The 15,581-nt window shown below is 43.2% G+C and overlaps 1 protein-coding gene across 1 annotated transcript in view; it reads right to left on the reverse strand.

Moving 5' to 3' along the window:
- Positions 1–8,434: 8,434 nt before the first annotated feature.
- SLC9A7 (solute carrier family 9 member A7) overlaps positions 8,435–15,581 on the reverse strand; it is a 116,958-nt gene continuing 109,811 nt past the window's right edge. Inside the window, exon 17 of the mRNA XM_074983303.1 lies at positions 8,435–10,443. Within this exon, the coding sequence (XP_074839404.1) occupies positions 10,195–10,443 (249 nt within the window). The 3' untranslated portion in view covers positions 8,435–10,194. The remainder of the gene's footprint in view (positions 10,444–15,581) is intronic.

Consider the following 15,581-nt stretch of genomic DNA (forward strand, 5'->3'; position numbering starts at 1 on the left):
CCTGTAGTTTCAACTGGATCTTTTGTAACTGTCACTTGATTCCGTGGGATTTTTTTGGTACATGCACAGGAAGGATATTTCTCCTACTACTCACATTCCATTGAGGCTCCCTGGCCTGTGAGCTGAATAGACAGACAGTAAATGGCTGGTAGCTGTGTCCCTGAGTACTGTTTTCACTCTGATATGCCTAGTTCCTAGCGTGCAAGCTTAATTTCTTATGCGTTACATTTGTTGATTTTAAATTACAGAAGCAGGGATTTTCCCAAAACTGAGTTGGAACAAATTAGTGGTGAGTTACAACATCAAGTGCAAAAAAGGCAAACACCGCACCACTCTCTGAAAGGCATTCGACTGATGGAGGTATTCTTGGTTTACTGTTCAGAATCACATTCTGTATGCAAGATGCTGAATATTTAATGATCAGAGGAGTGGTTGGTTGTGTCTGAAGAAGGATTGCAGGTTAGTGCTTTTGCTTTGTAAGCCCTACTTACAAAGAGCCCCGCTCAGTTTAAGTAGAACTATATGCAGGAGAGACTTTTCAGCACTGGGGCTATGTCTACACTAGCCCCTTCTTTTCAGGAGGGCATGGTAATGATCAAGTTGGGAAGATGCTAATGAGCATGCACTTCATTAGCATAATAGCAGCCACACGATTCTAAAGTGCCGCTTTTGAAATCATGCACCACCCATGTAGCTAGGGGCCTTTTGAAAGGATGCCCTGGACTTTGAAAGCCCCTTCTTCCTATTTAGTTTTAGGAAGAAGGGGCTTTCGAAGTCTGGGGCATCCCTTCGAAAGGCCCCCATCTACACAGGCAAGGCAGGATTCCAAAGTGGCACTTTCGAATCGCTATGGCCACCATGATGCTAATGAAGCGCTGCATATTTATGGAAGCGCCTCATTAGCATCTTCCCAACTCACGTATTACCACGCCCCTTCCAAAAGGAAGGGGCTAGGGTAGATGTAGCCTGGGCCTGGTAGTTACTATAGGTAGAGCTGCTAGCATTACCTATCAAGGTTACCTAGCAGCTCCCATAAGACTTGTTTCAATTGCTGTCTTTGCCCAGCAGTACCCATTTAGGCTAAAATGTTCCATGCTGGGCATCTCTCTGGCAAATTTCACCAAAATGGTACAGCTGTTTGAAAGACTGAAGTTGGTGCAAAATACATTTTTCACTGTTCAAATTTCTGATCACTTCTTTGAAAAACAAAAACAAAACAAAAAATCTGTAGCACCCCCATCCTGTGTAAAAGGGACTTTAAATTGGGCCAGGGCTGGACTTCTGTATCACGATTGATACGAGGACCGTAGGGGGCAAATCACTTTGCCAACAATTACGCTATGAAATCCAATCAAAATAGGTGCGTTATTTCAAGTTTTGTAAACCTCACTGCAGGAGGAATAATGTCTATTTTGAAACAGCTCTTTCAAAATAGGTGCTGTTAAGACATGTTATAACACTATTTCAAAATCTGCGTGTGGACATGCTATTTTGAAGTAGCTGGGCACTATTTCAAAATGCATTGTGTGGCTGTGTAATTTCAAAATAAATTATTTCAGAATAGCTGTTCCCAAATGGATGATTTTGAAATAACACTGCTGTGTAGACATAACCTCAGAGTTTCTGTTTGCAACTTTAGTGATCTCAACAGGTTTTAGCTGCGTGTCAGCGATAGGCCTCAGAACCAGGGGTAAGTGACATACATAAGATTACGTAAGTAGTTGTACAAGAGCAGTAGAACACATTTTTTGTATAGGAGTGTCACAGCAAGTTAGTTTCACATCTGCTCTGAACAGGGCAAAGAAACAAGTGTAATCATACTAAAAGTAGAAGTTTGAGGTTTTTTTTTTTTTTTTTTTTTTTTTTTTTTAAAAACTTCCTTCCACATGCACTTCCTTAAATTTTCCAGCAGATAGGTAAAAACACCCAGCAAAAGTTAGCTATGTTCTGAAATTGGTCAGGTACTATGATATGGAAGTTGTACCACAGAGGCTTTTTCAGGTTTAAGTCAAAGTTAAAGATTTTTATATGGGATCTTTAGTGGCTGCAAAACAGTTTTGCAAACACATCTGGTACATTAGCTTCTGTGGAGTCCTAGAAACCAGTACAGTCTTAACTTTCTTGGTCTTGTTTGGGCCAAAGGTCATGCTGACTCAAAGTACTAATAATAATTGTGTTTTAATGGCTGGAAAGGTGAAGCACTTTTCTAATCAAACTGTTAACGTAAATTCCATAGGCCATTCTTTGAACTACAGGTGCACGCACGTTGGCTGTGTTTACACTTGCATTCCTCTTTCAAAAGAGGAATGCAAATGAGGGAAATTGGAAATGCAGAAGAGGTGCTGATTTAACTGTCTTGTGCTTCATTTGCATAATCTCTTTTCAGAAAAGATTCTTTCGAAAGGAAAAAAAAGCGGCATAGCTGGGGCTCGTTTGAAAATAAACCCCATCTTTGAAAGAACTTTTTCCTATTTTGCTTCAGGAAGAAGGGTTCTGTCGAAGATGGGGTTTATTTTCAAAGGAAACCCATTGACGCTGCTTTTTTTTTCTTTCGAAACAATCTCTTCTGAAAAAAAGATTATACAAGTGAAGCATGAGATATGTAAATCAGCGCCTCGTTTGCATTTTCAGTTTCCCACATTTGCATTAATCTTTTGAAAGAGGAATGCAAGTGTAGACACAGCCTTTGTGTAAGCCATAGTTAAGGTGTTAAGGGCAATTCAATATTTAACACACTAAGTACTGATATGAAGGCATAACGCAAAGCCTGATACGAGCCAATGAAGTGTATTACCTATTGTAGATGATCTGAAACTGTAACTCATACCTGTTAGCAGGAAGACTCTCTCAAATTTCACTGTGATACGAATATATTCTGCTAGTCAGGATAATTGCTCATCACAATCCTAAACTGTGATTTCCATTTAAATAGTCAGAGCAAACTTTAGGTGGGAAAAAATACAGCATTTTTGGTAACTTTCCATAATTTTGTTAATACATCTATTTGTAGGTCTAAGTAAAGCTTTATCCTAATGACATCATCAATTCTGGCATGAAGTTAAAAGCAAATTAATGAAAAGAATTTCCACATTTAGAGCAATGTTGCAGTAGCAGGTTAATTGGGAAGAAGCTGGAGAACATGAACTACAAAAGAAGGAAAAAAAAATCAAGCACTAGCTGAAAATGCAAAAAATGCCACGCGGAAGATTAAATGTTTCTCACAAGTTCAGTAAAGAAATCTTAAAGGTTAAGCTTCCGTAACAGTTAAGGAGTTCCATAGTAAGAAGTGGTGGGTGCTGTTAGCTCGTGTAGCTCTGATTCATTCTGAATTAGAGAAGAGAGCTTGAAATCAAAACTGAAAGTTAAAGAACCATGTTCATTTTATTATTTCAAAGCAGTGGGACTCAAACTATTGTATGGAAAGCTGATTTGTCTTGTGTACTCCAAGTTTCTCCTCACTTAAACTACTTGCTTACAAAAGTCGGACACAAAAATATAAGAGTGTCACAGCACACTATGTCAGAAAAAAATGGTTTACTTTCCCATGTTTGCCATATAAAATGAAATCAAATGGAATATAAATATTGTGCTTATTTCAACATACCATGTACAGTAAACTTTCATATCCAGCATAATTTTATTTATGTTTGCCATAAGTACAGTCTAGTGAAAGTAAATACAAATTAATACAGCAAGTACAGTACAAGTTTGCAGTATACAATACTACTGTGGTTGGTAAATTAAGAACTCTGCAAACATTTGTTTGTTTCTTAATATCTAATCTTGTTCTTCTTTAGTGTTATGCATTGCTAGGTAGGCTTGTCTATTATCCAGCATGCGTGACTATCCAGAAACCTCCTGGTCCCAAGGCTGCCAGATATGAAAGAGTTTACTGCATACAGCAGTACAAACAAGTAATTGCCTGCATGCCAATTTGGTTTGTACTGACTTGGCTAGTGCTTTTATGTGGCCTGTTGTAAAACTAGGCAAATACCTAGAACAGTTGATGTACCCTCTGGGAGAACCTCTGTACACAGGTTGAGAAAGAAGTTACTCACCTGTAGTAACGATGGTTCTTCGAGATGTGTCCCCGTGGGTGCTCCACAATAGGTGTTGGGCTCGCCCGGCGCTGCAGATCGGAAATCTTCCGGCAGTTTCTCCTGGATCACGCATGCGCCGGCACGCGCCGCCCCCTGCGCGCCCCCGGCCGCGTGCACGATCCGGTCCCCACCAGTTCCTTGACCAACCGCCTCGGATACTCCTGAAAAACACTAGACAGAGATCCGAAGCGGGGAGGATGGGTGGGTGGTGGAGCACCCACGGGGACACATCTCGAAGAACCATCGTTACTACAGGTGAGTAACTTCTCTTTCTTCTTTGAGTGGTCCCCGTGGGTGCTCCACAATAGGTGGCTACTCAGCAGTAACCCAAGTAAGGAGGTGGGTAATCGGTTTATGTGCAGCTTGCCCCCGAGAGGACTGCTGTCGACAGATGGGTATCCTCTCAGAATACCCAAGGCAGGGCATAATGCTTGGCGAAGGTGTCACAGGATGACCAGGTCGCCACTCTACAGATGTCTGTTAATGCCGCCACCGCCCTGGTGGAGTGAGCCCTGGGCGGGGCCAGCAAAGGAGTCTTTCGAAGTTCGAAGCACATTGTTATACAGGGCACAATGTGCTTTGAGATTCTCCGGGAAGAGAGACCTTCTCCTTTTGACCCAGGAGCGAGAGAGACTAGAAGCCTGTCCGTTTTCCAGAAGGACTTAGTTCTGCCTGTGTAGAAGGTCAACGCCCTCCTCACATTTAGGAGATGCAGGCGTGCCTCCTTGCCAGAGCTGTGAGGCTTCGGGTAAAACGAGGGTAAAACTATTGGCTCGTTAAGATTGGACTCCGGAGAGACTTTTTTTTTTTTTTTTTTTTTTTTTTTTTTGGAACAAAAGCTGGGTGCAGCCTTAAGGTTACTGCCTCCTTTGAGAATACTGTGCAGTGCGGCGTTGCCATCACTGCTGCAAGCTCACTCACCCTGCTGGCTGACAGAGTTGCAAGGAGGAAGGTTGTTTTTATCGTAAGGAGACGTATGGGAACTGTGGCTAATGGTTCAAAAGGTGGACCCGATAGCGTGCTGAGCACCAAGCCCAAATTCCACGATGGTGGAAGCGGTTTCCGAGGGGGGTACAGGTTTACCAGCCCCTTCAAGAACCTGGTAACGATAGGATGGGCAAATACCATGGGCCCTTCCTCTGTATGCCAAAAAGGCTGATATAGCGGCGAGGTCGACCTTTAGCGAGGATAGAGAAAGCCCACCTCTCTTGAGGTCCAATAAGTATTCTAATATTACAGGTATAGGAACGTCAAGGGGAGCTAACTGCTTGGCGGAACACCAGGCTGTGAAACGAGTCCACTTGTGCTTGTAAGTCCTCCTGGTGGAGGTCCTTCGGCTACATTCCAGGACTTCTTGTGCTCCCTCCGTACATGTGCTCTTTAAGGAGCTGAGCCATGGATTAGCCATGCTTGTAGGTGCAGACCTTAAGGGTGCGGGTGCACTATGGACACTTGAGCCCGCGGGAGTAAGTCCGGCGCCACCGGTAGAGGGAGCGGTTGGCAGTCCGACATGCGTAGAAGCAAGGGAAACCATTGCTGCCAATCCCAAGCGGGACTATGAGTATCATGCGAGCTCTCTCCCTTCTGGCTTTGTGCAAGACCTTGCGGATAAGCACTGCGGGGGAAACGCGTAAAGTAGGGAGCCCTTCCACGAAAAACATGAATGCGTCCCCCAGGGACCCCCGCCCCACTCCTGCTCTGGAGCAGTGCTGGGGACATTTTTTTTGTTTAATAACTGAAAAACAACAAATTACACGTGGAAAAAAACCACTAAGTAATCTGACTCTGGCCTTAGCCTGAGTGGATTCCGTCTGCAGCCGATGGCGGTTGAGAAGGAACTGGCGGGAACTGGATCGTGCACGCGGCCGGGGGCGCACAGGGGGGCGGCACGCACAGGCGCATGTGCAATCCAGGAGAAACTGCTGGAAGATTTCCAATCTGCAGTGCCGGGCGAGCCCGACACCGACTGTGGAGCACCCATGGGGACCACTCAAAGAACCACCACTGTTTTAAAGCATAAGACTTTTTACGTTAGTTTTTAAAGGCCCAAGGAACAAAACAGTAAGAGGAAAGATAATCTATAATAACCCTGAAAGAAGGGTGCTTAACTGCATTTTAAGTGCACTCAGTCTTAACGCTGTTATGGGAAGCATTCTGGTACAGGATGGTACTAAAACCTGGAGTGAGTCTTGCCGTACAAAATGGTAATTTTGAAAGACTGTTTCTGGCACTTCCTTACAGGATTTCTGAGAGATAAAATGGTAAGTGTTCCTAAATGTTTTAGGTCAACGTGTTTTTTCCTTGTATGCCATGTTGTTGTAGCCCTGTGGGCACCAGGATATTACGGAAGCAAGGGGAGTGAGAGATCTCTGTTACTGAACCAACTTCTGGCAGTGAGAGAGAAGCAGCTTTTTGAAGCTGTTTCAAAAAAGGTATCTCACCTACCTGGTCTCTCTAATAGTGTTCCTTGACAGCTTTTAGCCTGTCTTGAATTGTACATAAAGGTTTGCCTGAATCCAGAGATAAGCAAGTCCATCCGACCTGGCCGGGTTCTGCTTTCTAGAACCTGAAAACTGGTTTAAATCACTTGAGACTGGTCAGTAATTTAATATTTTTACAAAAGGAAACATCTAACCTAACTAGGATTTATCGCTCCACAAGTGGAATGCAACAGGCTCTAAAGAGTTAAAGGTACCGATACCGAACATCATTTTCATAACTTAAACTTTCTTCCATGGTAATATTTAAGAAGCAACCCCTAGAATAGCAGAGATACTGGGTGCTCATGCAAACCATATCCACTCGACCATTTGTGGGAGCAGAGTGCCAGACGGTTTACAGCAGAAGTGGGGAACCTCTTTTGGGCTGGGCCCACTGACCTGTAGACAAATCAGACAGATGTTGTCTCTGACTCAGTGAAGGCCATGGGATCTGGGCAGGAGGGAGGATGCAGGAATGGGCTGGGGGTGGGTGATCTGGGCCAGAATGGAGTGCAGGAGCAGGCTGGGAGTGTGGGATCTGGGTGGGAAGGAGGTTGTAGGAGAATGGTGGGTCTGGGTAGGAGGGGGTGTAGGAACAGGCTGGGGGTGTGGGTCTAGGCAACAAGAAGGGTGCAGGAAGGTTTGGGGGTGTGGTCTGGAAGGGAGGGGTCAGGGTGACAGAGGCCAGGGACAGCAGAAGCAGCATCTGGGTGGGGAGCCTGGGAGGAAGGAGGGCGCGAGGTCTGGAAGGGAAGTGGTGGAGCGTTTCGGGTATGGCATCTGGAAGGGAAAAGTCAAGGTGGAGGTGTGGGGTCTGGGCAGGAGGAGTAAGGAAGGCGCTGGAAGGGCTTGAGATGGGGTCTGGCTGGTGGGGAAGGTGCAGGAGCCTTCTGGGGGCACAGGGTCTGGTCACTTACCTTTGCAGCACCTCTGGATGCACATAGCTCTGCACCTCCTTATCTCTGGCACTGTGCTCTGCTGCTCTGATTGGCCAGAATCCCTACTGGCCAATCAGAGCACTGGTAGAAAGCTCCGGCCAGGTCACTCAGGCTGCTGCTGCTCCTCACTTGGGGAGGAGCCTGGAGCCACTTCCTGTCCCTGCCCCCGGCAGAGCCCACACAGTCTGGACCCAGACTTGCCTGCTCTGGCCCATCAGGCTCAGGACTCTGCACCCTCCAACCCACCACAGGCCAGATACCATGGAAGGGAGAACTGAGCCTCAGGGTCCAGGTCTGGGTCCAGGTCCAGACCACAGGCCAGGTATTCCCTCCACTGGTTTAGCTGGGCTATGTCTACACTACAGAGATCTTTTGAAAGAAGCCCTTCTGGAAGATCTCTTCTGAAAGAGCTCCCTTAGAAGGAGTGCATCCACACACAAAAACATTGAGCAGAAGAGCGATCTGCTCTTTTGAAAGACAAGTGTCCACACAGCCCCTGCTCTTTTGAAAGAATGGGCCAGCGATTGAAAAAAATCAGTCTCCATGAGGGACTGCTGTTTCAAAAAAACAGGCACACAAAGCGTCTACACGTTTACTTTCGAAAAAAGCTTCTGAAAGGGAGCACGCTTCCTGAATTGAGTGGAAGAGCACTTTTGAAAGGAGCACCGTGTTCTTTTGATTCAAGTTTGAAAGAATGCTGTGTGTGTAGACGCTCTGCTGGATATTTTGGAAAAGTCCCTTCTTTCGAAAAATATTTTGAAAGAACTTGCTAGTGTAGATGTGACCATGATCTGTTGCTTGAAGTGCTCTCAGCAGGACACTTGAGCTTTTCATCTCTTAACTGCTCAAGAAAGGAGCAGATTGACTGCATACAACCTTTCCAATTCCACCACCAAAGCGGCAAGTTTAGGTTTAGAAATCTTTATTGTGTTGCCCCATGATGCGTAGCCATTAATCTGATTCTTTCACACAGATCAATAATTTGTCTTTGAGAAAACCCAGAACACTTATACAAAATAAAGGAAATCAGACCATTTAAATGCTGCTGTAAAGCTGGACCTTGTAATTCTAAAATTAGCCCATTGTTTAGTTGAGCAGGTCATTTAAGGGGGAAAAACCAATAGATTTTTATTCATATATAATATTATGAAAAGGAACAAACTGAAATGGCAAGATTAATAAAGCATTTTTTAAGCAAAACTGATATTACACTTTAATAGTGGGCTACAAAATGCCAGTTTAAAAAAATATAACATTTTCTAAACCCTTTTGAGACATGAAAGTATAATTTTACACCAATTTAAAGCATGCTTTCAGAAACCAAGCTTCTCTTTAGGAGGCAATAAATTGCAACTATGTGTTTTACTATGCCCGTGGTCGCTAATACCTACTGATCTGGGAATTAAAAAGCCTTATGCAGTAAGTTAAAGCAAGTCTACAGGAAAATGGGCCAAGTTCTAGGCATAGGCATCATTTTTTCTTTTCACATTTAAGATGGGATTATGGCATGAGCACCACGTGCACACTTTATGTATTGTGCGACGCCTCACTAAAAGTTCACATTACTTTGCGGAAGAGAATGAATATAAAGTACCTTCTTTCAGATATAACCACCACAAATGATTTATAAATATTTCCTTCCTCTTCTTAAGTGAAAAGATTTGCAGTTCAAACCATTCCACCTAACAGGCAATCAACACAGGTTCCAGGGATAATTCTCTTTTTAATATGGAACCTTTTGAATTCATACATGTTCAATACCGTTTTCTGTCCTTGCTGCAAGTAATATCACTGTCTGCTGTATCTCAGGCACAAAAATAGTCTTCACGCTTCCTTCATCTGATTTTTAACAACCTACTGAGGGAACAACTATTTTAATCAGAGTCTATTAAAGGGCCTGAGTCAGATTCAGTTCAGTCTTAGACACTCTCTTGTAATGTGCTTGAAGATATACTAATAGTAACACTCAAGTTGTTCACAGCTAAGGTGCTAAACAACACTCACTGCCCTCCCTATTTAAATACTGAATTATTCTAAACTATACCTGCTATAGGTTGCCATGAGGAAGTTGTGTTGTCTTCCCCCCACTTTTTCCTCAATTAATTCAGTGCAGTTTGTTGTAAAGTAACAAATCCCAGATGCACGATCCATTCATGCACCAGTACTCCTAGTACACACCTGGTCCCTTTTATACAGTTTCAAGTTTCTAGAAAAGCAATTTAACACTGGACCTCCCAAAATCACGCAGACATGCATCCGTTTCTTTAAATCTCAGAAGAACTTAGCTTTTGTCCCTACCAAACCAAGCTGGAACTCCACCTGGAATTAGCTTGGTTCTGCTGAGTAACAGTTTCACACACCTCTTAGAGAAAGGTGATGCAACTGAATGCGAGAGAATTGCAGCATGCTAATTCTACTTCAATTCAGTCTGCACGTTTGTGTGAATGACAGTTTCCACATTTCTCTAATGCAGACATTTAAAATCCCACTCTGTCAGCATCTTGAATGATATAAAAAAAAAAGTCAGGGTTGGTTTCTTCAGACCTTAGTAAAACCTCCTATAAACAGCCATATTAGTTGAATTCAATAAGAGTTCCCACCTCACGCAACACTGGGGCCTGCCATCTTCCTGGATCCATGCTTGGAGCTACAGTTGTATTTTCACAGAGGCAGAGGTCATGCATTTTCTTCCAAGGGAAATACTAGTCGGGTGCCCCTGCTTGTAACTTCATTGTCTCCCATTCCCAGATCATGTTCCAATGCCTCTTCTGAACTGCTTTTTGTTTTCCTGCCATCAAGGCTAGTCGTAGCAGTGTGGGAGCCAGAAGAGCCATTAGCAGTTATTGTTGTATCACCGTATGTCAGAGTGAGGTCACCGTCATTCAGTATAAAATCTGAATCTTCTTCTCTAAGCTGCTCCTGATTCTGAGGGGGGGCAGGAAAAAGCATCCAATAAATTTGTCATTAGTCTCTTTTCACTGTCTTAAGGTAGCTAAAGAAAGGGACCTACACTTGCTCCACTCAATGCATATGAATTAACAGTCAAGACACTATAAAATCCTGAACTAATAAATTCTTAGCCTACAGTTACGCTACATCCGCCTACAGAAGTTACTGTTGGAAGAGATGTTCTGTCAAAACTTCTGTTGACAGATCGTACCTATGCATAAAAGCTGATAGATCTTTTGATCTGCTCTGTTGACAAAAGGGCCCCCGGGATCCTCTACACAACTTTTTTTTTTTAAATCAACAGTTTCTGTTGACAAAAAACACATTTTGTATGTGCACCCTCCACAAGTTTTATCTACAAAACTTGCTTTGTGTAGCCATTGCCTTAAAGTCTAGCATAAGTAAAAGCTAAAGCTTTTAAATCAAATGTTTAAACATCACCTTGGTTTTCTGTGTAAAGCCAAAATTACAGTTTAAAAAAAAATACCTGACTTGTGGAGCAAATACAGTTGGTTCTTAGCATTTCAGAGAGTCAGCTCAAAGTAGTATTATGGAAGAAAGAAAACCACCCAAGAGCACAAAAACCAACACTAATTTTTTGTAGACCAGTACGCTAAATTATGAAATGAGGTATAAAGTCAAAAGAAATATAGTAAAATTGAAGATTACGAAGAACAATAATCAAGCACTTAAATACTAAACTTCACAACATGCACGTGATGGGCAAGTACCAGTATGCCCATTTTATGGATACGAATGTGAAGATATGTAGTGACTTTTTCCAGTCATTACCCCAAAAGATGGAGATGCCTACTCCAGGTACCGTTGAAGAGGGAGTGTTGGTGCTGAGTATGAGTGTGTGTACATAAAGAGGGATGTGCATACTGACAAAAATTAACAAGTTATCTGTACCAGGGATGCTGGATGTCCAAGCATTCTGAAAGATATTTAAGAACGAGGTGTGTCAGGATATGTCTACTCTTGCAAGCAAGTGACAAAACTTTTGCCATTGAGGGGTTTTTAACACCCAGCTAACCACAGATGTTTTGCCGTGGTAAGCGCAAGCACGAATGCTGCTTTGCTGGCAGGAGTGCTTTTGTACTTGACAAAGCAAAAGCCACTCCTATGGGCTAGAAGCATTCCGTAGGCAAAAATGCTGAGAAACAGCCTTCACATTCGGGTTGTAAAATCCTGTTAACCAGTTAACCATTTAAAAAACGGGAAGGTGGCCTGGAGTGGCTGCTGTGGCCAGGCTGGAGCACCCCTGCCTGCAGCACTCCCAGGCCAGGCCCGCTGCGGACAAGGGCTGCTCTGGCTATGCTGGAGTGCCTCCCGCCTGTGGCGGGCCCCATGGGGCTGGAGAAACTCCCTACTCACAGCAGGTGGGGGGCTCTTGCAGCCCCTATTGGGTAACCATAACCCGTGAGCCTTGTCTCTGTATGGTCAGGCTTACGTAACATCCCTAACTGATGTGCAGACTTTTAGCGATAGCGATGTGTCAACACAGCCTTGTCCCTAAAGAATGTGTCATGCGGACAGCCTCAACTAGCAAGAATACAAACATATTAAAACCAGCTACCAGACTGCAAAAGCATGCGTTTGTTTTTACAAAATGCTGAGGGCAATCCCTGAGATTTGAGCCAGTACAGCCCTCTTGACCACAACGTAAATTAATTTAACTGATACTAAAAAACAAAAAACCCCACAGCCAATGATGATAATAGCAGCTCAAATAAACTCTCAGTTCTCTTAACCTTCGTAACACCTTTACAAATTGATTCACAAGAAGCTCAGTTGTCACGAGGGGAGATGCAGTGAATTGCTAGGGAGGAGAGAGAGCAGGAATGACGACTTATTTCCAATGCGGCAAAATGGCATGAGAGACCACAACAGTCCACAGGCTATTGGGAAAGGGCGGGGGGGGGGCCGCGCTGATCAGAAAACAGCCTCCTCTCCATCACCCCCAATGGAACATTTTAACAAAACAAAATTCCACCCCTCCCCCTTGAAATTTCTGTAGAAAACAGACATTTTTGTGATGTACTTCAGCTGAAAAACAAATATTTTGATTCAAATGGTGCTGTGGTGTCTCATGGCACTTGTAATTTACATGTCTCATACTCCAATTCTCTTCAGGCTTGGCTCCCTAACGGACATTTCCATGAGACACCATGCCCATGATGCACCTGCTTCCATCACTAAGAAGAGAGGAAGCAGTGCATTCAAATGGGAACCAGAGTGCCTCATGCAAGATACAGTTCAACAGCCTTATGCTCCCATTCTCCACCCTAGGCTAGGCTTACTGGTCAGACTCCTGTTGGGTACCATTTTCTCCACTTCTGGTGATGGGAGGTGGTGTGTCATAGAAGTCACAGGCTGCAGTACATCAGGTGTAAGGATATAATTTCCTCACCAAGATCCTGGATTCTATGGCTTTAAACACAGATCTCTGAGACTTCTTTGGCTTCAACCTCTCAGCGGGCCTCAAGCTGTCAGTCCCCCACCTTGCTCTCCAGACAGGTCCCCAGGTTTCTGTCAATTTTTGTTTATTGCCTGCCACCTGTCCATGACTTTTACTAAAAATAATGGATGAAATCTGAACCTTAATCATGTGAGGTGTAGTCTAGCAAGAGAGCCCTGAATGGGGAGAACAGGAACATAGGACTTCTGCACTGTAACTTTATTTTTAATTGAAATAACTGAGCTTTCAGTGTTTGGATGAAATACCAAATTTTTGCACAGCAAGACACTAAGCAGAAAACTTCATCCAGCTTAAAATACAATTTTCCACTGGAAAACAGATGAGATGGAAAACAGTGTACTAGCCTAATTGAATGGTGAAGCAGCAAAATCCAGAGATGATACAAAATACAGGTTAGTCCGGATTGGAGGAGGATGTGATTTATTCACTGTTTGCTTAGGAGACACTCGTATTTATCATCTTGTATAAACAGGAGGGTAAAATCAATGAGGCTGAAATAGAGAAGATGTAAGACTGAAAAAAAAGGAGATACTTTTTTCATAACGAATAACCAACTCCGGGAATTTTCTGTCACAAAATATCCAGCTAACATAGAAGAACTCGATATTTCTATGAAAAAGAACACCCAAGTAGACTGAACAGAGTAAAATAGCTTTTTAGAAGGTAGATACATGCTTATATATCAAGCAGTGAATGAAAAGGATTGTGAAGAAAACAGTAAATCGCTTCACAAATCATCAACCATAAAGGTTCTTGCATTTTCTCCTGAAGCATCCAGTGTTGGCCACTGCAGGAGACTGACTAGGTGGATGATGTGTCTGATCCTGCATTTCTCTTGCAGATATAGTGGAGTGTAAGCTTTCGTGGGCAAAGACCCACTTCATCAGATGCCAAGTGGGTGTAGCCAGACAGTGGGTCTTTGCCCATGAAACCTTATGCTCCAAAATATCTGTTAGTCTACAAAGTACCACAGGACTTGCCTTTGTTTTTGTGGATACAGATTAACACAGCTCCCCCTCTGATATTGTATTTCTCGTAGCTTCCAGTCCTATGATTTTGCCACATGATCAGTTTTAGGACAAAACAAAGGCGTTTTCCACCACATATTTTATCAGCACAGCTTTCTATCACCCAAAAGCCTCTTGTATTTATCCTGCCTGTTTCACTAGCATTTTAACCGAGTAATTTGTTTTATTTCTGAATAATCCAGGCTCCCATGAAAGTCGCTTCACAAATGACAAACTCGTTCTCATAGAACATGTACTCTAACAACTACATTTAATATGTAAATCCATGAGAGCACATTCCCGAGCAGAAAGGGTGTGTGAATGAACCTACTGTGCTTCAGAAGGGTCCCAGGCAACATGAAGAATTCTTTTGAGAAAGACAGGAAACGTATCCAAGTGGATCCCTGGGGACTTGAAATTCTTCCAAGAATAATCCTAAATTGGACTCTAAAATCCCTTTTCATCTGTGAAGTTTGAATTCACTCAAAAATATATATTTTAATTTCACTGTAAACTCCTTTAATCTGTCAGTCACAGCCCAATTCTGCCCTGATCTATACACTACAATGCATTCGCTTCAATTAATTGCACAGGAGGTAAATCAAGGTAAATCTTTACTCTTCAGCCTATCACAACTCATGGAAGAAAAGGCAAGAGTTACTAGTGATGAAAAGATTAGAACGTCTTTAAAATCACTAATTACACAGGCTAGCATCTCTCAAATCCACTGGAAAAGAAACAGGAATGCAGATGTGTAGATGGCAAAGTCTGTGTGTGTTTTGTACCAATTGCTGTATTGTAACTAATATATAGAGATACACATCTCATAGAGCTGGAAGGGACCTCAGGAGATTATCAAGTGCAGTCCCCTGCCCTCTCAGCAGGACTAAGCACCATCCCTGACAGATTTTTTTTTTTAAATCTATTTGCCCCAGACTCCTAAATGGCCTCCTCAAGGATTGAGCTCACAAGCCCGGGTCGAGCAGGCCAATACTCAAACCACTGAAAACAGTAAGGAATCCTGTGGCACCTTAAAGACTAACAAATTTTGCTGGAACAGACTTACATGGCTTTCCCCCCGAAAACTAAATTTAAACTACCATCATCACTTCCTACCAGCACAGACAGTATGGCCATGTTTACACTTGGCCAAAATTTCAAAAGGGCCATGCTAATGGCTGAATTGGAGAATACTAGTGAGGCGCTGAAATGAATATTCAGCACCTCATTAGCAAGCTGCCGGCCGTGGCACTTCAAAAGTGCCGCATTTCAATCGTGCAGGGCTCATCTATGCAGGGCCCTTTTCAAACATCGAAACCCCCTTATTCTTATTAGCTTTTCGCCAAGTGTAGGCACGGCCCATGTGTAATTTAAATGACCACTTCTGATGCAAAGTTGTCCACTGTACTAACCTGTATCAAAAGTAGTACAAGCATAAAAATCTGTGCTAACAAATTTGGTGGGGAATGACCCCAGTCTTACAGATTTCTATTAAATAGTCAAATAAAATTCTGTACACCATTACAGAGCAATGCATGCAAGTCTGGTATAAAAACAAGCCAATAAAAAGGATTGTGTGTGGGGGGAGGTGTCTGATGGGGGTGGGGGGGTGAAGAGATTGAGAA

The sequence above is a fragment of the Carettochelys insculpta genome, chromosome 1 (assembly GCF_033958435.1).
Source record: "Carettochelys insculpta isolate YL-2023 chromosome 1, ASM3395843v1, whole genome shotgun sequence".
NCBI classification, from domain to species: Eukaryota; Metazoa; Chordata; order Testudines; family Carettochelyidae; genus Carettochelys; species Carettochelys insculpta.